This window comes from Microcaecilia unicolor, chromosome 2 (assembly GCF_901765095.1).
Source record: "Microcaecilia unicolor chromosome 2, aMicUni1.1, whole genome shotgun sequence".
Taxonomy (NCBI): domain Eukaryota; kingdom Metazoa; phylum Chordata; class Amphibia; order Gymnophiona; family Siphonopidae; genus Microcaecilia; species Microcaecilia unicolor.
In genome coordinates, this window is record NC_044032.1 from 322,287,742 (window position 1) to 322,311,120 (window position 23,379).

Sequence of the window (23,379 nt, forward strand, 5' to 3'; positions counted from 1 at the left end):
GACATTTTTCTTGAGTCTGCCCCCCTTCAATCTCATTTCATGTCCTCTCGTTCTACCGCCTTCCCATCTCCGGAACAGATTCGTTTGCGGATTAATACCTTTGAACGTCTGTATCATATCATCCCTGTTCCTCCTTTCCTCCAGGGTATACATGTTCAGGTCAGCAAGTCTCTCCTCATACGTCTTGGAACGCAAATCCCATACCATTCTCGTAGCTTTTCTTTGCACTGCTTCCATTTTTTTAACATCCTTCGCAAGGTACGGCCTCCAAAACTGAACACAATACTCCAGGTGGGGCCTCACCAATGACTTGTACAGGGGCATCAACACTTCCTTTCTTCTGCTGGTCACACCTCTCTCTATACAGCCTAGCAACCTTCTGGCTACAGCCACCGCCTTGTCACACTGTTTCGTCGCCTTCAGATCCTCGGATACTATCACCCCAAGATCCCTCTCCCCGTCAGTACATATCAGACTCTCACCGCCTAACACATACGTCTCTCGTGGGTTTCTACTCCCCAGTTGCATCACTTTGCATTTCTTCGCATTGAATTTTAATTGCCAAACCTTAGACCATTCTTCTAGCTTTCCGCAGATCTTTTTTTCATGTTTTCCACTCCCTCCCGAGTGTCCACTCTGTTACAAATCTTAGTATCATCCGCAAATAGGCAAACTTTACCTTCTAACCCTTCGGCAATGTCACTCACAAATATATTGAACAGAATCGGCCCCAGCATCGATCCCTGAGGCACTCCACTACTCACCTTTCCCTCCGAGCGAACATTTACCACCATCCTCTGTCGTCTGTCCGTCAACCAGTTCCTAATCCAGTTCACCACTTCGGGACCTATCTTCAGCCCATCGAGTTTATTTAAGAGCCTCCTGTGGGGAACCGTGTCAAAAGCTTTGCTAAAATCTAAGTAGATTACGTCTATAGCATGTCGATGATTCAATTCTGCAGTTACCCAATCAAAGAATTCAATGAGATTAGTTGGGCACGATTTCCCTCTGGTAAAACCATGTTGTCTCGGATCTTGCAACTTATTGGCTTCCAGGAAATTCACTATCCTTTCCTTCAGCATCGCTCCCATTACTTTCCCAATAACCGAGGTGAGGCTTACCGGCCTGTAGTTTCCAGCTTCTTCCCTATCGCCACTTTTGTGAAGAGGGACCACATCTACCGTTCTCCAATCCCTCTGAACCTCTCCCATCTCTAAGGATTTATTAAACAAATCTTTAAGAGGACCCGCCAGAACCTCTCTGAGCTCCCTCAATATTCTGGGGTGGATCCCATCCGGTCCCATGTCTTTGTCCACCTTTAGCTTTCCAAGTTGTTGATACACACTCTCTTCCGTGAACGGTGCTGTATCCACTCCATTCTCAAATGTATTTTTGCCAGACCCTCGTGGTCCTTCTCCAGGATTTTCTTCAGTGAAAAACATCGTGAGCATTTAACACAAGCTAGTGGAATCACGGAGCCCAATACCCTACACCCACCACAATGCATTGCTGATGTGACTCTGCAGCGCCCTTAACAGTGTCACACTCACCCGAGACCCACATCAGAACCAGGGAAAGGCTGTCAGAGGATAGAACACATTCTGCTGTCATGGAGGTGGGTACGGCATTTGAGGCTGGCATACAGGCTGGGAAAAAAAGTTTGTAAAGTGGGTTTATGTTGGTGGGAGGGGGTTAGTGACCACTGGGGGAGTCAGGGGAGGTCATCCCCGATTCCCTCCGGTGGTCATCTGGTCAGTTGGTCTCGTCAAAAACGCCCTTCTTGTTTCGATTATCAGCTAAAGACGCCCATCTCTCCTTGGCCGATAACCATGCCCCAGTCCCGCCGTCGCCACGCCCCAGTGATCTTTGTTCGTCTCTGTGACGGACTGCAGTTGAGGACGCCAAAAATCAGGTTTCGATTATACCGATTTGGGTGCCCACGGGAAACGGACGCCCATCTCCCGATTTGGGTCAAAATATGGGCGTCTTTCTCTTTCGAAAATAAGCTGGTTAGTCACCCATTTAAAAGGGAAAGAGGCACGCAATGTCTCCACGAGAGTTGACGGAAAGCCTATACACATTCCCTCAGATTTGGAGGCATTAAGTTTATAACCTGAGACCGCTGAAAAAGCCCCTTATTTCGCAATTAAATTAGGGCGAGAGATCAAAGGGCGGCTAAGTGACAAAAGAACATCATCTGCAAAAAGAGCGATTTTAAACTCCTCAGATCCACACCTAATGCCCACTGTATCTGGGTTACTCCTAATTGCCACCGCTAAAGGCTCGATGAACAGAGTAAACATAACGGGGGAGAGAGGGCATCCCTGACGCGGACCCCGAGTGAGAGAGAACAATGCTGAGTTACCCCCATTAATACTTACACAGACCTTTGGTGACGTATAAAAGGCCTGAATCCAGTGACGAAACTCCCTCCCAAACCCCATATCTTGACAAAACCCTATCCAAAAACTCCCAATGGGTCCTATCAAAGGCTTTCTCTGCATCTAACCCCAATAGGCACATAGGTAGCCCCTCCTGCCTTCAAAGGTAAAGCAAATCAACAGTTCTCCGCACATTATCCATAGCCTGACGTTTAGCCACGAAACCCACCTGATCCGGATGCACCAAATCTGACAGCACCACAGACAACCGGTTAGCCAAAATTTTTGCCAATGTCTTAACGTCAGAATTCAGAATAGAAATAGGGCGATAAGACACGCATTCAGTCCTATCCTTGTCAGGCTTTGGTAAAACAGCCACCCATGCTTCCATCGATGGGGGCAAAGGAGCCTCCCTCTCGAACTGAATTTATAATCAAAGCCAAATAGGGAGCCAAATCCGCTCTAAAGGCCCTTGAGAATTCATTGGTAAAACCGTCCAGTCCAGGACATTTACCAGTAGGCAGGTTTTTACCACCAGAAGAACCTCCTGGTCTGTAGTAGGTGCATCCAAAGCCTCCCTTTGGGTATTAGATAGGGCTGAGAGACGTTTGGATTGCAAGTAAGCATTGATCTCATGTGGAGAAATACCAGGGTCTGCTTTGTACAAGACCTCATGAAAATGTTGAAACCTCTCCATAATCTGAGAAGATTTAGTCAGGAACCCCCCACGACCATCCTTCACACGAGGAATATGCTGCTCAGCTCTCGCCCTCCACAGCTTTATAGCCAACAACCGACCTGCTTTATTACTAAACTCGTAGTAATTTTGCTTCAGGCGAGAGTTTGTAAATTGCAATTGTTCATCATGAATAGCAGTTACTTCAAGACGCAGCTCCTGAAGTTCCCAAAGATCAGCCACATCCCCAAAGGCCTTATGTCTCTCCTCCAAGATCTCCAGCCTTGAAATACATTGAGCCAATTTATTCCTTTGCTTTCGCGCCCGATTACTAACTTTCTGTAGGAAAAAAAACCCTTGCCACTGCTTTAAAGGCATCCCAGACCGTTCCCATAGGAGGCCCAGATTCCATATTTAGATCAGAATATTCCCTCAATTACTTTTGGAAAGATTGACATACATCCTGGTCCTGTAATAACAAGTTATTCAATGCCCATTGTCTTATCACAAGCTTCCTGCAAGAGGGAAGGTATAACTGCCCAGACAGGAGCGTGGTCTGATATAATGATATTACCAATTACTGGAGAACAGTCCACATCCGGCAAGGTCTTGTCTACAAAAATATCATCCAAACGAGAATAAGTAGCATGTGGAGATGGGAAAAAAAGTATACACCCGAGCAGCAGGGTGCGCTAACCGCCAAACATCATACAGGCCTAGGGAGTCAACCATAGACTACAAGGCCTTCGCCATCCTCAAGTCCACCGATGATGAAGAACCAGTCTTGTCCATGGCAGGCTGCATGATCGCATTAAAATCCCCCGCCAAAAGAAGCCTACCATGGACAAAGCCTGACAGAGTGGACTAAAGCTGGGCAAAAAAGAGATCCTAATGCTCATTAGGAGCATAGACTGAAACTACAGTAACTGCCACCCGGTCAAGCAAAACGTGTAATAAAAGGAAATGACCATCGGGATCTCGCCTAATACTGATTGATTACCTGAACAAGTAAAGATTCATGAAATGGTATGACCACTCCTTGCTTTTTTTGCCCATGCACATCAGAGGCAAAGTAAATGTTAGGATAGCGAGAGTGCCTCAGTAACGTCACATGTTGTTTTAGAAAATGCATTTCCTGTAAACACACAACATGCGGTTGAGCTTTCAACAGTTCCATAAAGAGAGCTGAACGTTTATAAGGGGAATGAATTTTATGGGGGTATCTACTGCTCCATGGGTCCCCTCCAGGGTTGCCAGATGGGCGGTTTTCCCGCCCAATTGGGCGGTTTTCCGCAACCCGCCGCAGGAAACTTTTGCCTGCGGCGGTTGCGATGTTTTGGGCTCGTTTTCTTTTTTCTGTGCGGGTTTTGGGTGGTTTTTTCGGCCGGCGGGGGTGGGGCTAATGGCGACAGGCGGGGTTTGTGACGTTTTGGGGGGGGGTTTGTTGACGTATTGGGCGGGGCGATGACGGTGGGGGTGGGGCTGATGACGGCGGGGGCGGGGTGATGACAGAAGGGGTGGGGGCTGATGACGGAAGGGGCGGGGCTGATGACAGAAGGGGCGGGGCTGATGACGGCGGGGGTGGGGGTGATGACAGAAGGGGCAGGGGTGATGACGGCGGGGGTGGGGTATGTGCGGTTTTTGGGCCGGTTTTGAGCGGTTTTGTGTGGGAATTTTTTTTTTATATGGCAACCCTGGTCCCCTCTGGTAGGCTGGTCAATTGCCCACATACCAGAGAGGTCTTCTAGAAGGCTATCAGTAGTACCCATAATCATCTGACTCCTTGTGGGTGTAGAGGAAATATAAACACCTTCTCATACCCATCTTTACCCACAAGATTAGTTACTCCTTTGATTATGGTATAAGAAAGAGAGAGAGGATAAGCTGCAAAGATATTAGACTTTATTTTCCAACTCACCAAAGCAATACAAGGCAAGTAGATTCACAGACTGACAGCATTTCTGCATGGCATCTGGGAGTTCTCCAACCCCACCCAAATTTGCTTTTACTTTCATACCCTCCTGGCTGCATTCAAATCAGTGGGTTTCCATAGACTTCAATTTTAAACTTGTTTACTTCAAAACTTGCCTGACCGCAAGATGCTTCACCGGAAAAGCCTCCTCCCCTATCTTAAATGTTACTTCCCTATTTTCTTGTACCTGGCATTATCTCAGAAAAACAAGTTTTTTTCTAACTCAGATACAGAAATAAGGGAATCCATCTTGTGGCTGACAGTTTCCATTTTGATTTCAGATTCCTTGACTATTCTTTCCCAATTTTAGGTCATTTAGGCCTCAATCTGGGCTAAAAGCTGTGTCCTGCTTTTCCAGCAAGCTTCCAGCCATACAAGCCATTACATTGTTGACCTGGCCAGGGTTCTATATGGCCTGACTCTAAGGCTTGGCCTTCCACCATTCCGGTGGGGGCCCCTGGTTGTATCATATTTCTACAGGAATTAAGTCTTTTTTTTTTTTTTTTTGTTACATTTGTACCTCGCGCTTAACATTATAACTCATTAACTTGTGCTGACATTCAACCAGGTAAATAACTTTTAACAGAATGACATCAAACAATAGAGCACAGCACCCTGAGTCCAAATTGTCCTCATCCAGAAAGACCCCTACCCATCCCCAACCCCTTGCCTCCCCCCACCACCCACATACTGAACACCTCCACCAACCCATAGCTCTCCATACCCGCAAAAGAGCCACCTGGTGGGATAAACAAGGGCATAAACCCCAGCCAGACACAGCCCTCATCCCCCCCACCACTCCATACAAGCATCAACACATTTAACCCCCCCCCCCCCCAAAACTTGCTGAGTCATCGTCCTCTCTTCAAAACAAATTATAATACACACATACTTGACCCTCATCCACACTCATCTCACAACATCAGGGCCTCATATAGGAGATCAGAACCAGAAAGTCTTCTTAACTGTTCTAGGCTGCGCAATTTGGTTTGCTACTCGCTAAAACACGAATTCCATCAAATATTATAGAAAAAATTATTTAAGAATTAGAGAGTATTAAAAGTCTTTTTCAGTGGCATAGCAAGGGCGGGGCGGTCCGCCCCGGGTGTCAGTGGGTGGAGGGGTGCTCCGCTCCCGCTGCTCCCACCCTGTCCTACCTTTAAAAAACATTTTCGCAGCGCCGGAGTGGCCTTCCCACATTGAGTCCCGCCCTCCTCTGAGGTAACTTCCTATTACCGCGAGGGCGGGCAGGACTCAATGTGGGAAGGCCGGAGGCGACGTCGAGGAGATTTTTTTACCAGCAGGGCAGACGCGAGGCGCTGCCTGCCACTTCGGCGCTGCAAAAAAAAATTTTAAAGGTAGGACAGGGTGGGAGCAGGAGAACAGAGCGGGTTGGTGTGTCGGGTCGGGTGGGAGGGGGGACTCAGATGGGGGAGCTGAGAGGGGTGCTCAAAGGGGAGAAGGGGATTGGGGAGGGTGGGGGAGCCCAGATGCGGGTGCTCAGAGGGGAGAAGGGGATTGGGGAGGGTGGGGGAGCCCAGATGTGGGTGCTCAGAGGGGAGAAGGGGACTGGGGAAGTTCTGAGAGAAGAGGACATTTCTCTGGTAAGTGAACGCTACTTTGCTTGTGCTTTGGGAACTTAAAGATTGGGGTTTAAAGGAGGAATTGTAGGTTAGTGTTAGGCAAAATTAAAAAGCAAATTTTAACAGCTGATCTCCATAGTCTTTTCCACTTAGTTTTAAAAGCTTTGGACCACAGCATTAACAGATAGAATCTAACAGCCACTGCAGGATCTAATTTAGTATTCCTCCCCAACACCCACCCACCCCTAGGACAACTCCTCATTTATAGTCAGTTATTGTAATTAGGGTAACAAGTAAGGAGTGCTCTTACAGAGTTTTAAATACATTTCATTACCATCTAAGAAGGAAATACTAAATAAATCATACAATATACTATATAAAGTAAAAGACACTTTCATATTAGGCTAATATCCTTAATACTGTAGCAAGTTTTAAATTATTGAAAAACTCAAAAAACACTGATGGAGTCAGGAGTCCAGCAGCGAGAGGGGTGCTATCCAGTCTTTTGCATTGAGTGTCACATGTATGATGTGAGATGTCATATGTTTGCGCCCGATGCAAAGAGCTCCTAGCTCTTAGAGAACGTGTCCGTTCTCTTGAGGCTAGAGTAGCAGACTTGGTGGAGCTGAGGGAGACAGAGAGGTACATAGAGGAGACCTACAGGGATGTTGTAGAGAAGTCCCACCTCCAGTCTAGTAGCCCTTGTGCTACCTTGGAGGAGGGAGGTCTCCTAGAAGGAGAGCATCACCCTGGTGTAGGAAGTACTCCTGTAGCCAGGACCTGCCCACCAGGGGATGTACTATCCTCTCGCACCGAGGATATGTCTCCAAGTGCTGCCCGGGAGGGAAAGGTTAGGACAGCTGTTGTAGTTGGTGATTCGATCATTAGGCATATAGATAGCTGGGTGGCTGGTGGACGTGAGGATCGCCTGGTGACTTGCCTGTCTGGTGCGAAGGTGCCCGACCTCACGCACCACCTAGATAGGATTCTAGATAGTGCTGGGGAGGAGTCCGCTGTCTTGGTACATGTGGGTACCAATGACATAGGAAAATGTGGGAGAGAGGTTCTGGAAGCCAAATTTAGGCTCTTAGGTAGAAAGATCAAATCCAGATCCTCTAGGGTAGCATTTTCTGAAATGCTACCTGTTCCACGCGCAGGGCCCAAGAGACAGGCAGAGCTCCGGAGTCTCAATGCGTGGATGAGACGATGGTGCAGGGAGGAGGGTTTTAGATTTGTTAGGAACTGGGCAACATTCTGGGGAAGGGGGAGCCTATTCCGAAAGGATGGGCTCCACCTTAACCAGGGTGGGACCAGGCTGCTGGCGTCAGCATTTAAAAGGGAGATAGAGTAGCTTTTAAACTAGAAATGGGGGGAAGGCCGACAGTCGCTCAAAAGCTCATGGTTTGGGAAAAGGTATCTTGCAAAGATACCTCACCAACAGGGAAGATAGGGTTTCTGGATAGTGAGGTTGCACAACAGACCGTGGTAGGCCAGGTGCCCTTAAATACAACTAAAGATCAGACAAAAGATGGCAAATCAATAGTGTCAGGTACTAAGCATCATGCAAATAGGAACAAACATACTCTGAAATGTCTATATGCAAATGCTAGGAGTCTAAGAAATAAGATGGGAGAGTTGGAATATATTGCACTAAATGAAAAATTGGATATAATAGGCATTACTGAGACTTGGTGGAAGGAGGATAACCAGTGGGACACTGTCATACCGGAGTACAAAGTATATAGTAGTGATAGGGTGGACCGGACTGGTGGAGGGGTAGCATTGTATATTAACGAGAGCCTTGACTCAGATAGAGTACAAATTCAGCAGGACACAAATTACACCTTTGAATCATTGTGGGTTGAAATTCCATGTATAAAAGGGAAAAAAACGGTGATAGGAGTGTACTACCGTCCGCCTCCCCAGGATGAGCAGGTAGACGCAGAAATGATAAAAGAAATCAGAGACACGAACAAAATGGGCAATGTGATAATAATGGGTGACTTCAATTATCCAAATATAGACTGGGTAAATGTAACTTCGGGACACGCTACAGAGGTACAATTCCTTGATGAAATCAAAGACAGCTTTATGGAGCAGCTGGTGCAGGAGCCGACAAGAGAAGGAACAATTCTAGACTTGGTCCTTAGTGGCGCGCATGATCTGGTGAGGGACGTTATGGTACTGGGGCCGCTTGCTAACAGTGATCATAATATGATCAGTTTTGATATCGACCTTGAAGTAACTGTACACAGAAAGTCAAATACGTTAGCGTTTAACTTTAAAAAAGAAGACTATGATAAAATGAGAAGAACGGTAAAAAAAAAACTTAGGGGGGCAACTGAGAGAGTAAAAACTGTACAACAGGCGTGGACGCTGTTCAAAAATACCATCCTGGAGGCCCAGGCCATACATATTCCGCGAATTAGAAAAGAAAGACAGAAGTCCACAAGACAGCCGGCGTGGTTGAAAAGTGAGGTGAAGGAAGCTATTAGGGCTAAAAGAAACGCCTTCAGAAAATGGAAGAAGGAACCGTCTGAAAATAACAAGAAGCAGCATAAGGAGTGTCAAAGCAAATGCAAGGCGCAGATAAAGAAGGCCAAGAGGGATTACGAAAAAAAGATAGCATTAGAGGCAAAAAAACATAGTAAAAATTTTTTTCGGTTTATTAAAAGCAGGAAGCCGGCAAAAGAATCGGTTGGGCCGCTGGATGACCGAGGGGTAAAAGAGGCGATCAAGGAAGACAAAGATGTAGCGGAGAGACTGAATGAATTCTTTGCTTCAGTCTTTACCGAGGAAGATTTGGGTGGGATACCGGTGTCGGAAATGGTATTTCAAGCGGACGAGTCGGAGAAACTTACTGACTTCACGGTAAACCTGGAGGACGTAATGGGGCAGTTCAGCAAACTGAAGAGTAGCAAATCTCCTGGACCGGATGGTATTCATCCTAGAGTACTGATAGAACTGAAAAATGAGCTTGCAGCACTACTGCTAGTGATATGCAACTTATCCTTAAAATCGAGCGTGGTACCGGAAGATTGGAGGGTGGCCAATGTAACGCCCATTTTTAAAAAAAGGCAACAGGGGAGATCCAGGAAATTATAGACCGGTGAGTCTGACATCAGTGCTGGGGAAAATGGTAGAGGCTATTATTAAAAACAAAATTACAGAGCACATCCAAGGACATGGATTACTGAGACCAAGTCAGCACGGCTTTTGTGTGGGGAAATCTTGCCTGACCAATTTACTTCAATTCTTTGAAGGAGTAAACAAACATGTGGACAAAGGGGAACCGGTTGATATTGTGTATCTGGATTTTCAAAAGGCGTTTGACAAGGTACCTCATGAAAGGCTACAGAGGAAATTGGAGGGTCATGGGATAGGAGGAAATGTCCTATTGTGGATTAAAAACTGGTTGAAGGATAGGAAACAGAGAGTGGGGTTAAATGGTCATTATTCACAATGGAGAAGGGTAGTTAGTGGGGTTCCTCAGGGGTCTGTGCTAGGACCGCTGCTTTTTAATATATTTATAAATGATTTAGAGATGGGAGTAACTAGCGAGGTAATTAAATTTGCTGATGACACAAAGTTATTCAAAGTCGTTAACTCGCGACAGGATTGTGAAAAATTACATAAGGACCTTACGAGACTGGGAGACTGGGCGGCTAAATGGCAGATGACGTTTAATGTAAGTGCAAGGTGATGCATGTGGGGAAAAACCCCCCCGAATTATAGCTACGTCATGCAAGGTTCCATGTTAGGAGTTACGGACAAAGAAAGGGATCTGGGTGTCGTCGTCGATAATACACTGAAACCTTCTGCTCAGTGTGCTGCTGCGGCTAGGAAAGCGAATAGAATGTTGGGTATTATTAGGAAAGGTATGGAAAACAGGTGTGAGGATGTTATAATGCCGTTGTATCGCTCCATGGTGCGACCGCACATAGTAACATAGTAGATGATGGCAGAAAAAGACCTGCACGGTCCATCCAGTCTGCCCAACGAGATAACTCATATTTGCTGCTTTTTGTGTATACCCTACTTTGATTTGTACCTGTGCTCTTCAGGGCACAGACCGTATAAGTCTGCCCAGCACTATCCCCGCCTCCCAACCCCCCGCCCCTCCTCCCAACTACCGGCTCCAGCACAGACCGCACAAGTCTGTGCCGGAGTATTGAGTATTGTGTTCAACTCTGGTCGCCGCATCTCAAGAAAGATATCGTAGAATTGGAAAAGGTGCAGCAAAGGGCGACTAAAATGATAGCGGGGATGGGACGACTTCCCTATGAAGAAAGATTAAGGAGGCTAGGGCTATTCAGCTTGGAGAAGAGACAGCTGAGGGGGGAGACATGATAGAGGTATATAAAATAATGAGTGGAGTGGAACAGGTGGATGTGAAGCGTCTGTTCACGCTTTCCAAAAATACTAGGACTAGGGGGCATGCGATAAAACTACAGTGTAGTAAATTTAAAACAAATCGGAGAAACTTTTTCTTCACCCACCGTATAATTAAACTCTGGAATTCGTTGCCAGAGAAAGTGGTGAAGGCGGTTAGCTTAGCAGAGTTTAAAAAGGGGTTGTACGGTTTCCTAAAGAACAAGTCCATAAACCGCTACTAAATGGACTTGGGAAAAATCCACAATTCCAGGAATAACGTGTGTAGAATGTTTGTACCTTTGGGAAGCTTGCCAGGTGCCCTTGGCCTGGATTGGCCGCTGTCGTGGACAGGATACTGGGCTCGATGGACCCTTGGTCTTTTCCCAGTATGGAGTGCTCAGATGGGAGAAGGGGTCTGAAGCTGGAACTGGGGTCTGACAAGTGGGCAGGAGGGAAAATAGGGCCATGCCTGGGGCAGGTGGGAGAATGAGTCTGGGGCTGAAAAGGGGGGATGCAAGGCATGTGGTGAATGAAGGGGGCTGGAAATGGGGGCTGAAAAGGAGGGTAGTTGGGATAAGGGGGCTAGTACTGGAACTTGGGGCAAAAAAGGGGCAGGGGCTGAAACTGTGGGGACTAGGGCCTTTAAAGGGGACAGGGAGAACTGGCTGGGGCTGAAGCTCGGGACTGGTGAGAGAAAAGGGCTGGGGTTGAAACGAGGGGCTGAAAAGGGGACAGGGAGAAGTGGCTGGGGGCTGAAGCTCGGGACTGATGGGAGAAAAGGGCTGTGGACTGGTGGGATAGTGGGGCTGAAAAGGGAGGCAGGTGGGAGATGTGGGCTGGGGCTGGAACTAGGGGCAGGTGGAATAAGGGGGCTGGAACTGGGGGCTGAAAAGAGGGGGCAGAGAGAGAGAGGACAGACCCTGGATGGAAGGGGGGAGCGTGAGGGAGGGCAGACCCTAGATGGATGGGAGAGGGAGGGCAGATGGATTGAAGGGGCAGAGAGAAAGGGCAGATGGTGGGTGGAAGGGGAGAGAGAAAGAGGGCAGACTGGGGCAAATGGTGGATGGAAGGGGCAGAGATAGAGGGCAGATGTGGATGGAAGGGAGGGAGAGAGAGAGGGCAGATGTTGATGGAAGGGAGAGAGAGAAATGGCAGACTGGGGCAGATGGTGGATGGAGGGGCAGAAATAGAGGGCAGATGTGGATGGAAGAAAGAGAGAGGGCAGCCAGTGGATGGAAGGGGCAGAGAGAGAGGGCAGACAGTGGGTAGAAGGGACATTAGAGAGGGCAGACACTGGATGGCAGAGAGAGAGCGAAGACAGATGCTGGATGGAAGGAAGACAGTGAAAAGAAGACGAGGAAAGCAGAAACCAGAGACAACAAACTGTAAATATATATTTTTATTATTTTGCTTTAGGATATAGTATTGTAGCTGTGTTAATAAATGTTTATAAATAGAACATGTAAATAAGATAATCTTTTTATTGGACTAATTTTAATACATTTTGACTTAACTTTCAGAGAACAAAATCCCCTTCCTCAGGTCAGGATAGGATACTGTAACAGCACTATACTGTACTGACCTGAGGAAGGAGATTTTGGCCTCTGGAAGCTAAATGTATTAGTCCAATAAAATGGTATTATTTTATTTTCTGTATTTGTTTTATTTCTATTTGTTAATTTGTAAAGTGGTGATTGGTATTTGTTAGTTTTTTCAAATTTACATCTGCTGTCTTTATATTTTGCACAGTACTAGGGGACATTTTCTGTTTCTGTGGTGTTGCATTGTATGCAGAGTCTGGCATCGGGGGTTCAGTTTAATTTTTGTCTAAATAGAAAGTTTATGATTACTTATTCTATAGTGGATTAGGGTGTATTTGTGTTTGTGAAAAAGACATGGCTTTCAATTGGCATTGACTGTGCAGGATCGACGATCTGTACTATTCTGTCTGGTTTTGTTTTACAATAGGTGAATTGATGTTCTAGTGCTCACTGTAGTGTTTAAGATGCTTTCCTGTTCCTTGTGTGACTCGTAGAAATTACTGCTTATGGTATGGTAGAATTGCTCTATAGGTCCTGAGTATGCCTAGTACTGGATTTGGAGGGTGTTAAAAAATGACCGGCCCCGGGTGTCAACTACCCTAGCTACGCCACTGGTCTTTTTAATTACTCACCCACCAGCACAGCATCAGACATCAGTTGTAAAGTTATAACAAAACTTACAACAATCTAACATCGGTACCTCTGGTAATTATAAGTAATTAGACTAATTAGATCAAGAAGAGAGAAAGGAAGAAGAAAGTTTGTTCCTCATACAAAGGTCACAGAACAGAGAGAAAGCAGAGAATGAATGAAAGAAAGATTCATAGTTATAGAGAATTCATTTCTATCAAAGGGGGGAAAGTAAAACCCCCTTGGGAAAAACCATAGGCCATTCGATGGATCTGAAACTCTCTCTCCATGCCTAGTTTTTCAGAGTTCCTTTGTCTGCAGCGTGGTTTTATAGGCTGTTGTGAGCATCCACCTCTCCTCAACCCTGGACCAATCATAGGTGCTGCATATGGGCTGGAGACTTGTAATTGGGACTTTCATATGTACTGGAAGCTTGCAGTTGGTCCTTGCCATTCCTCTTCTCAGTGAATTAGTTTTGTAACAGGATATACCAGGTATCTGAATTGCCTTAGCAACATGAGACCCCATCAGAGCATGTGACTAGCCAGAAATTGCTTCATGTGGCAAAGGAAAAAGAGAGATGGGGGATGGAAAATAGTTCAGTATACCTGCAGTAAAACTGTATAGCTTATAGCTAAAAATTATAGACATAACATAACAGTTCACTTTTTCTTACGTCCCTTCTCAACCCTCTTCCATCTCTGCAATTTTTCTCTCATAGCAGGAGCCACTAGCAGTGGGGGAAGTGCCGTGCGTGCAAATCCAGCCTTGTGTAGTCTCTTCCAGGCCTCTGCCAATTTATGCACACTGTGTAATTTCCTGCCAGCAGTGAAGCTCAAAGCAAATGGAAATAGCCACTGATATTTAATTTTTGCTGAAACAAGTAGATCTAAAGCAGGTTTCATTGCTCTGTGATGCTGTAGGGTATATTCTGAAACATCTTGGTAAATCGAAACCCGGGTATCATTGTAAAGTACAGAGGACTCTTGTCTGGCTCGCAGCAAAACACGCTCTTTATCTTTATAATGAACAAAGCGCACCACAATGTCCCTTGGAAGATTTTCCCTAGGTTTTCCCAAGGCTCAATGAGCTCTTTCAAGAGGAATAGGCTCAGACTCATCTCCCTCCACCAACAACTGACTGCACAATGTCTTCACTATTACCGGGACTTCCTCGTTGTCCCCTCCTTCTGGTACCCCTCGGAACCACAAATTCTTCCTGCGGCCACGATTTTCTAAATCATCAAGTTTGTACAGTAGTTCCTCATGTTGCTCGCACAACTGCGTCACCCGCATCTGTGTCATAGTGAACTGCTCCTCATGCTCTTCCACTTTAGATTCCAACTCCGCGACTCGATTGCCCAGGTCCCGCATGTCTGCCCTCAAATTATCAATGTACTCTATGATATCCTGACAGGATGCCTTAACTTCTTCCTTAATCTCCACCAACCAATGCCGCAGTCGTCGGGTACCTCCAAACATCTCTCCCGTCTTGCCCAGTGAGCCCGGATCCAACAGCGCAGAGTCAGAGTCCGACTCCGGAGCAGGGTCCAAGACAACACGGCAGTGAGGTGTTTTCACCAAAGATTGGGACGCGCTCCTCTCTGCCTTCTTAGTTGCTAAATTCTGTGATTTACTCATCTCCAAAGGAGTCAGAAAGCAGATGTGCACAAAATCTGCCAAAACAGCTTCAGGTAAGCGATGATGAAAGGCGATATCTAATGGAGTGGAGGGGAGCGAAGCAATCAAGCTGCCATCTAGCCGGGTGACATTACTTCCTCCTTTAACCAGTTTTTTTAATCCACAATAAAACACTACCTTCTATCCCATGACTTTTCAATTTCCTCTGGAGTCTTTTATGAGGTACTTTGTCAAATGCTTTTTGAAAATCCAGATACACAATATTGACCGTCTCACCTTTATCCACTTGTTTGTTCACCCCTTCAAAGAAATGTAGTAGATTGGTGCACCAAGATTTCCCTTCACTAAATCCATGTTTGCTTTGTCTCATTAATCCATGCTTTTGAATATGCTCTGTAATTTTGTTCTTTATAATAGTCTCTCTTTGCCTTCCTTATCAGCGCTTTGCATTTGACCTCATCAAGAAACACACTGATACCATAGACACTCTCCCCCTCCAGACACCTTCTGCACCCTCCTCCTCATCTAGGAGGTTTTCGGGCAAGTCAAAGAGTTGTCCCTATTACAGAGGAGTATGTACACCCCCTTCGTTATGTCCTATTCAGCTTCAGCACGCTCAGTCTCATCAACAGCATGCCCCTAAGCCCCATCAGGCTCCCCGTTCGAAATGAGACGAGTTTTTAACTAGCGTCAGAGCATGGCCGCTATAACCGTGACCATTCTGGACAACCTGCCGGGAGAGGGGGAGTCGGCTGAGGTTTTTTTCCAAGCAAGGTGACCCCTTGTAACCTCCGACCAGTGGGTTCTTCAAATAGTCTGTCTCAGTTATGCTTTACATTTGCATCTTATTTCTGCTCTCAGCTCAAGGAGGTACAAAGGAACTCTCCACCCTTCTAAAAGCCCATGCGGTTGAGCCTGTTCCATCAGAGGAAGAAGGGAAGGATTCTATTCCAGGTACTTCCTTGTCACAGAGAAGACGGGGGATGCATCCTATCCTAGAACTACGGGCAATCTGGAACGCTCTAAAGGCTTTCGGAGCTTAGCTGTTCAATCAAATTGTGCTCATTCAAACGGACAATCAAGTTGCAATGTATTACACCAACAAGCGGGGATATCCTGGGATTTGTAGGATGGAGTGTTGCCACGATTTGGGTTTCTGCCAGGCACTTGTGACCTGGCTTGGCCACTGTTTGGAAAACAGGATACTGGGCTAGATGTACCATTGGTCTGACCCAGTAGGCTGTTCTTATGTTCTTATTGGCCTATTGTTATTTTCAGTAAGCCTGGTAACTAGTGATTCCCACATGTGAAAACGAACTGGCCTGCTTGTCCTTGGAGAAAGCAAGGATACTTAGCTGTAGCAGGTATTCTCCAAGGACAGCAGGCTTTTAATTTTCACATATCCTCCCCTAGGAGTTGTCTTGTTTAGCTTTTTTACTGTACTGACAATTTTACACTCTCGCGATGGGCAGGAAGGCACTTGTGCATGCGTGGTGGGAGTGCTGTCACAAGCAGTTAGAGTATGCTGTAGAAGCGTTTCGCACCGGGCGACATGGATCTTGTGAGAATTAATGGCCTGGTGTCCTCGGAGAATACCTACTACGGGTAAGCATCCTTGCTATCTTGGGATATGGGGCATGGGTTTCCTCTTTGATTTCTGTTGTCCAAATACTGTTCTTGCAAGACTGCATGAAAAATGGCTTAGCCTGGACATTCCTAAAAGTTCAGGTGGCATGTCAAGGTCGTCTAGAAGATATTTCCTTAGGGTCACATGTGGATGTAGGACCTTTCTTTAAAGATGTCGCACATTTATGTCCATAGGTCCATTTGGTGGTTCCAATGTGGAACCTTTAATTTATTTCTTCATTTGCGTGGTCCTCCACTCGTTGAGCCTCTAAATAAAATTAGAGGACTTGAGGATTTCAGAACTCCAGGCCTTATCCTGTCAAAACCCTTTTTGTGTTCTGCTGAAGCAGGGGTTTCTGTTCTGAAGGTGATGTCACCTTTCCATGTTAGTCAAATGATGACGTTACCGTCCTTTCCGGTGTGGAGATGAACTTTGCTTTCTTTACCTTTTGGATGTGTGTTAGGCAGCATTGCATTACCTTGAGGTGACCAGTGGCTTTTGCAGATTGGACCACTTGTTCATACGCCTTCGCAAGTGCAAAGAAAGGTGAAACCTCTATGAAACCAACAATAGTACATTAGCTTACGGAAGTAGTCTTGTCATCATTATAGTCTCGAGAATTGGGTGCTTCCTAAGGGCCTTCAAACATATTCAACCAGAGGTGTAATGATGTGTTGGGCAGAATTTCAGGTAGTTTCCCTGGTGGAGATTTGTAGTGTCATGACTTAGGTATTGACTTTGGCATCTTATTCCAAGCACTATAGGCTTGATGTTCATGCTCGAGAGGATTCCAACTGTAGTACTCAGGTGCTTGGAGTAGGAATTTCTTCATCTACCCAGTGTAAAGGGGGTGCTTTGTTAAATCATTTGCATTCTACACTAGTCTGGTGGGCAAAAGGGAAGGTAATGTAAAATTTGGTCTTGCCTATTAATTTTCTTTAAGTATAACCAGGCCAGTCCAGAATCCCACCCTGGTAGATAAAATATTCAGTTGTGTTCTGGTTGCAATTTTTTTCTTTTCTTCTCAGGCTACCAAAGGGCACCAGATCCCTTTCTCTTTTGACATTTTTTATGGAGTAGAATTTTATCAGCATTTGTTTTGTTAGAGGAATAGTGAAGAACAAGTGGTGTAAGGTTTGCAGCTCCTGAAGTGAGCAAATATTTTTTTCATCCATCATTCCCACTTTGTTTTTTGTTGCATTTAAGTGAAAGAGATAACAGTATGTCTGATATATTTTTCAACGTGAAGGTCTACTAAGACTTACTAAGGATTTTTGTCATAAAGAGAGAAATTTCTACAGATCTTAAATAGACCATGTACTACAGCTAATCGTTTGTTTCTTCAAGGACAAGCAGGAAGATAATTCCTCGTCTATGGGAGATGTCTTCCAACAGAGCCCGCATAAAGGTATCAAAGCTCTATTTTAATATATATAGAAGACTGCTGGTTCCCTTTAAAGAAACTCCCTCCCTGTTCTACCTTGAGAACCCAGGTTCCCTGGTACACAGTAGAGAAGGGCGGAGTTTAAACAGATCAGATTTTTTTTTTTTTAAAGAGCCTAGAAATAAGCCAGGGAGGCCCCAGGAGAAGAGGAACAGCCGTCAACCCTTTGCTTTCACAGATTGTATGAAAAACTGCCAAAGTAGGACTTTATTTCCTTGACTCATTCTAAAGACCCGGATCCCATGTGTCCAGGTTGGAGCCAAGCCTATGTGTGTATGTGACTGTTCGAACTTGCTGCACACTGTGTTTGAGCCTGGAGCATTTATAAAAGTTTTTTCCCCTCTGTTTTGCAAGAGACTTTATTAGCACAGTACTAAGCCTGTAAAGTAACATGCCTCTATATATATGAATGCAGTAATAGTGTTTTTCTGTTTACTCTTACTCATGGTTGCGCTGTTTCTGTGAGGCTCTGCAGTTGGCCCTTGCTCATTCTACTATGTGTAGATTATTATTGCATTAAATAGATCCATTTCCTGAGCTGGTTTTGTCAGTTCAGTTCCTGTTTTATTCTGCACGGTCCATCGGGTGCATTGTTCCCATTTCTATAGTTTGTTATAACTAGGTGTCCTTTTAGTGAAAAAAACTTTCTGTGGGTTTCCTCAGTTTTCTCTCCCTTTCCCTTAGTATACTCTTTAGGCTTTGCTGTCATTTAGAAGTTTTCTAAAATTTGTGTTTGGCTACAGATTGCACCAGCATTAGTGCATCAAGTGGCATTGGTTGATGTTTTGATAGTCAAGCCAATTTTGTATTGGCTATTTGAACATCGAGCCATTTTGGGCAGTTTTCTCTCGATGTCTCGCAAGCTGAAGAGCTCAATTGGCTTCAGGTATTGTGGGCAGCGCAGCAGGACTAGATTACTTAGTAATACTTGCATCTGGTACCTTACATGTTTTTGGCCTGAATGTGAGATCTCCAGTTACTCCACACGTCGAATGATGGCAACTGGAAATTATCATGGGTTTCAAGAATACATGGAGGGGCTCTTTAGTTCAACCAGTTCTGACCCAGGTCCATTCGCATCTGAAGCATTGACCTCCAAAGGAACCAGAATCCAGACATGAAATTTCTCCCAGGCTGTACAATAAACGAACTAACTTGCCCTAATAAAAGTCAGTTAACTAACAGTACATTAGGATCTTTGGTATAGTATTTGGAGAGGGAGTGGAGTTGTGAGTTGCATAAGAACATAAAAATAGCCATACTGAGTCAGACCAATGGTCCATCTAGCCCAGTATTCTGCTTCTGGCAAAGGTCAATCCAGGTCACAAAGTAATTGGCAGAAACCCATTTAGTAGCACCATTCCATGCTATTAATCCCAGGGCGAGCAGTGGCTTCCCCCATGTCCATCTCAATGACAGACGCTGGACGTTTCCTCCAGGAACTTGTCCAAACCTTTTTTTAAACCCAGTTGGTGGTAGAGAAATTGGTGCCTTCACTAATTGAGGCTTCTATTATGGGGAATTTTTGTCTTTCCTTGGTGCCTTAGTCAGTGCATATATACACTGTTTGAATGAACTTGCTCCAGCATATTCAAAAATAAAATAGAGAGAGAATGTGAAACAGGACTTCATTTAGTTTGGAGAGCTTTTCTTATTATTACATTTTGGTACAGGGTGTTAATAGCATCTCCACCCTACGGTTAGTAACTGAGCAGAAAGCAACCTGCCAACATACAATACAATACAGAGAGGAGGCAACAAGCAAAAATGTTTTTCCTTTTTACTTGAACCCCTTCAACAGAACAGTGCCTCCTCTTGTGTGTCTCAATTTGCACACCATGTAAAACTCAATATGAAGTTTCGAGTTCCAGGTTTATTTGATATACCATCTTATAGACGAACCATCATGGCGGTTTACAATAAAAATACATATTTTATTTATTTATTTGTTACATTTGTATCCTACATTTTCCCACCTAATTGTAGGCTCAATCTGTCTTACATAGTTCTGGAGAGGTGGTTACAGACTCTGGAGTGAACAAATACAGGTGAAAGTATAATTAAATGGATCTGGTGTGGTTCGCCCTATGCAGGTTGCATGGGGTAGGATTGCGCAATTAAGGATTTGAGTATTGACCGTTTCATACAGTTATAATAGGATAAAGAATCGGAGAAAAAGAGTGCTTTGTTGCTGTATCCCCGAGCTCCAGAATGCCCGTCTCCACACCTTATCCTGTATATGTCCTACAGAACAGGGAGAGGAAAAAAGAAAGTCTCCGTGGACAAGCAGGACAACATTTCTCACATATGGGGTGATGTCATCTGATGGAGCTCTGGTACTGATGCTACCCAGCATTGTACATCTTTAAGAAGCTTAATGGCAGCATCCCACTGTGCATGTGCGAGTTCCTTCCTGACCAGCATGAGCATGCGGGACCAGCAATCTTTTTTATTTTAACTTTTTTTTATGGCGTGCAGAAGTCGCGTTTCTGTGAGCTCTCCTTTGTCCTACTACTACTACTACTTGACATTTCTAAAGCGCTACTAGGGTTACGCAGCGCTGTACAATTTAACATAGAAGGACAGTCCCTGCTCAAAGGAGCTTACAATCTAAAGGACAAATGTACAATCAGTCAAATAGGGGCAGTCTAGATTTCCTGAAAGGTATAAAGGTTAGGTGCCGAAAGCAACATTGAAGAGGTGGGCTTTGAGCACCTTAAATGTTGAGTGCCTTCCTCATGAGTGGGTACCATTTTTCCCTCATTTTTTTGTCTTTCCTTGGTTGCCTTAGTCAGTGCATATATATACTCCAGTAGACTGAGGCAGGCTCAAGACTCGAGCATCCTATGATGACTATTTTGCTGAGTCTGACATACTACTACTACTACTTATCATTTCTATAGCGCTACTAGACGTATGCAGCGCTGTACACTTGAACATGAAGGGACAGTCCCTGCTCGACAAAGCTTACAATCTAATTAGGACAGACAAACAAGAGATAAGGGAATATTAAAGTGAGGATGATAAAATAAGGGTTCTGAACAAGTGAACAAGGGTTAGAAGTTAAAAGCAGCATCAAAAAGGTGAGCTTTTAGCTTAGATTTGAAGACGGTTAGAGATGGAGCTTGACGTACCGGCTCAGGAAGTCTATTACAGGTATATGGTGCAGCAAGATAAAAGGAACGGAGTCTGGAGTTAGCAGTGGAGGAGAAGGGTGCAGATAAGAGAGACTTACCCAGTGAACGGAGTTCCCGGGGAGGAATGTAGGGAGAGATGAGAGTGGAGAGGTACTGAGGAGCTGCAGAGTGAATGCACTTATAGGTCAATAAGAGGAGTTTGAACTGTATGCGGAAACGGATAGGAAGCCAGTGAAGTGACTTGAGGAGGGCTAATATGAGCGTAACGACCCTGGCGGAATATTAGTCGTGCAGCAGAATTTTGAACAGATTGAAGAGAAGAGAGATGGCTAAGTGGGAGACCTGTGAGAAGCAAGTTGCAATAGTCTAAGCGAGAGATGATAAGAGCGTTTATGAGGGTTCTGGTAGTGTGCTCAGAAAGGAAAGGGCGAATTTTGCTGATATTATAGAGAAAGAAACGACAGGTTTTAGCAGTCTGTTGAATATGTGCAGAGAAGGAGATGGAGGAGTCAAAGATGACCCCAAGGTTACGAGCTGATGAGACAGGAAGGATGAGAGTGTTATCCACAGAAATAGAGATTGGGGGAGGAGGAGAGGTTGGTTTAGGGGGAAAGATAAGAAGCTCAGTCTTGGTCATGTTTAGTTTCAGATGGCGCTGAGACATCCAGGCAGCAGTGTCAGACAGGCAGGCTGATACTTTGGCCTGGATTTCGGCTGAGATTTCTGGTGTGGAGAGGTAGATCTGGGAGTCATCAGCGTAAAGATGATACTGAAAACCATGGGATTGGATCAGAGTACAAAAGGAAGAAGTATAGATGGAGAAGAGAAGATGTCCCAGGACAGATCCCTGAGGTACACCAACTGACAGTGGGATAGAAGTAGAAGATGATCCACTAGAGAATACACTAAAGGTACGCTGGGAGAGATAAGAAGAAAACCAGGAAAGAACAGAGCCCTGAAATCCAAGTGAGGACAGCGTATCAAGGAGTAGGCTGTGATCAACAGTGTCAAAAGCAGCAGATAGATCGAGAATGGGCCTCTCCTGGACTTCTGAGGAGGAACCTAAAAACGTTTCAGAGGAGAGGTCTTTAGGTCTGATCCCTCCCCTCCACAGGAGAGAAGAAAGTCCTCTCCTGAGGAGCTGTCCTATTTTGGCTTTCTCAGGGAAACAGCAGCTGCTTTTCCTTTTCTTTTCATCTGAAATACCTGACCTGGAAAGTGTTATTTTTGGTGGTGGTCATTTAAGCTCGCAGAGTCAGTGAGCTTCAGGCCCTGGTAGCAGATCCACCTTATTTATGCAAGGTTTAATCATAACAGAGTAATTCTCCACATGCACCTTAAGTTCTTCCTAATTTAGTGTCCGAATTCCATCTTAATCAGTCATCCTGCCAACATTCTTCCCAAAACCTCATGCCCGTCCTGGCAAGGGTGCACTGCACACCTTGTACTTTAAGCGAGCCTTGGCCTTCTGTCTGGAGCAGACTAAAGCCCATAGACAGTCCCCCCAGCCTTTTGTATTTTTTATCCAAACAGGATGGGGACAGCCATCGGAATACGCACATTGTCCAATAGGGTAGCAGACTACTCACAGTGTTAGAGCCATGGCTGTTTCGGTAGCCCACTTGAGATCAGCCTCCATTGACATTTGCAGAGCTGTGACACGTTCATCAATCCACACTTTCTCTTCTCCCTTATCTCCCGTGGGAGGTGGTGGAGATGAAAACGGTAACGGAATTCAAACATGCGTGGGATAAACATAAAGGAATTCTGTTCAGAAGGAAGGGATCCTCAGGAGCTTAGCCTAGAATGGGTGGCAGAGCCGGTGGTTGGGAGGCGGGGCTAGTGCTGGGCAGACTTATACGGTCTTTGCCGGGGCTGGTGGTTGGGAGGCGGGGATAGTGCTGGGCAGACTTATACGGTCTGTGCCAGAGCCGGTGGTGAGAGGCGGGGATAGTGGTTGGGAGGCGGGGATAGTATTGGGCAGACTTATATGGTCTGTGCCCTGAAAAAGACAGGTACAAATCAAGGTAAGGTATACACAAAAACTAGCACATTTGAGTTTATCTTGTTGGGCAGACTGGATGGACCGTGCAGGTCTTTTTCTGCCGTCATCTACTATGTTACTATGTTACTTTCTCTTCTCATTACTGCTTAGAGCAGCATACTCAACTTGATAGCTGGTTTGGTCAGACTGTCCTGTAGAATTTGTTTGGTGTCTAGAATCCTACTCCACCCTTCTAGGCCCATTATCATTTCAGGTTAATTGGTTCTGGTTGGGCGAACCTGGTAGCTAGGGATTGAAGAAAGCGAAGTTACTCACCTGTTGCAGGTGTTGTCAAATGGACAGCAGGACACGTATTCTCACATCCGCCCC

General features: G+C 45.4%; 1 protein-coding gene across 5 annotated transcripts in view; it reads left to right on the forward strand.

The window, feature by feature from the left end:
• Positions 1–23,379, forward strand: part of APTX (aprataxin) — a 331,981-nt gene that overhangs the window by 282,307 nt on the left and 26,295 nt on the right. Inside the window, exon 8 of one of the 5 annotated variants that reach the window (XM_030194337.1) lies at positions 17,772–17,832. The exons of the other annotated variants lie outside the window; for them this stretch is intronic. Coding sequence (XP_030050197.1) covers positions 17,772–17,788 — 17 coding nt within the window. The 3' untranslated portion in view covers positions 17,789–17,832. The remainder of the gene's footprint in view (positions 1–17,771; positions 17,833–23,379) is intronic. 5 annotated transcript variants of the gene reach the window in all.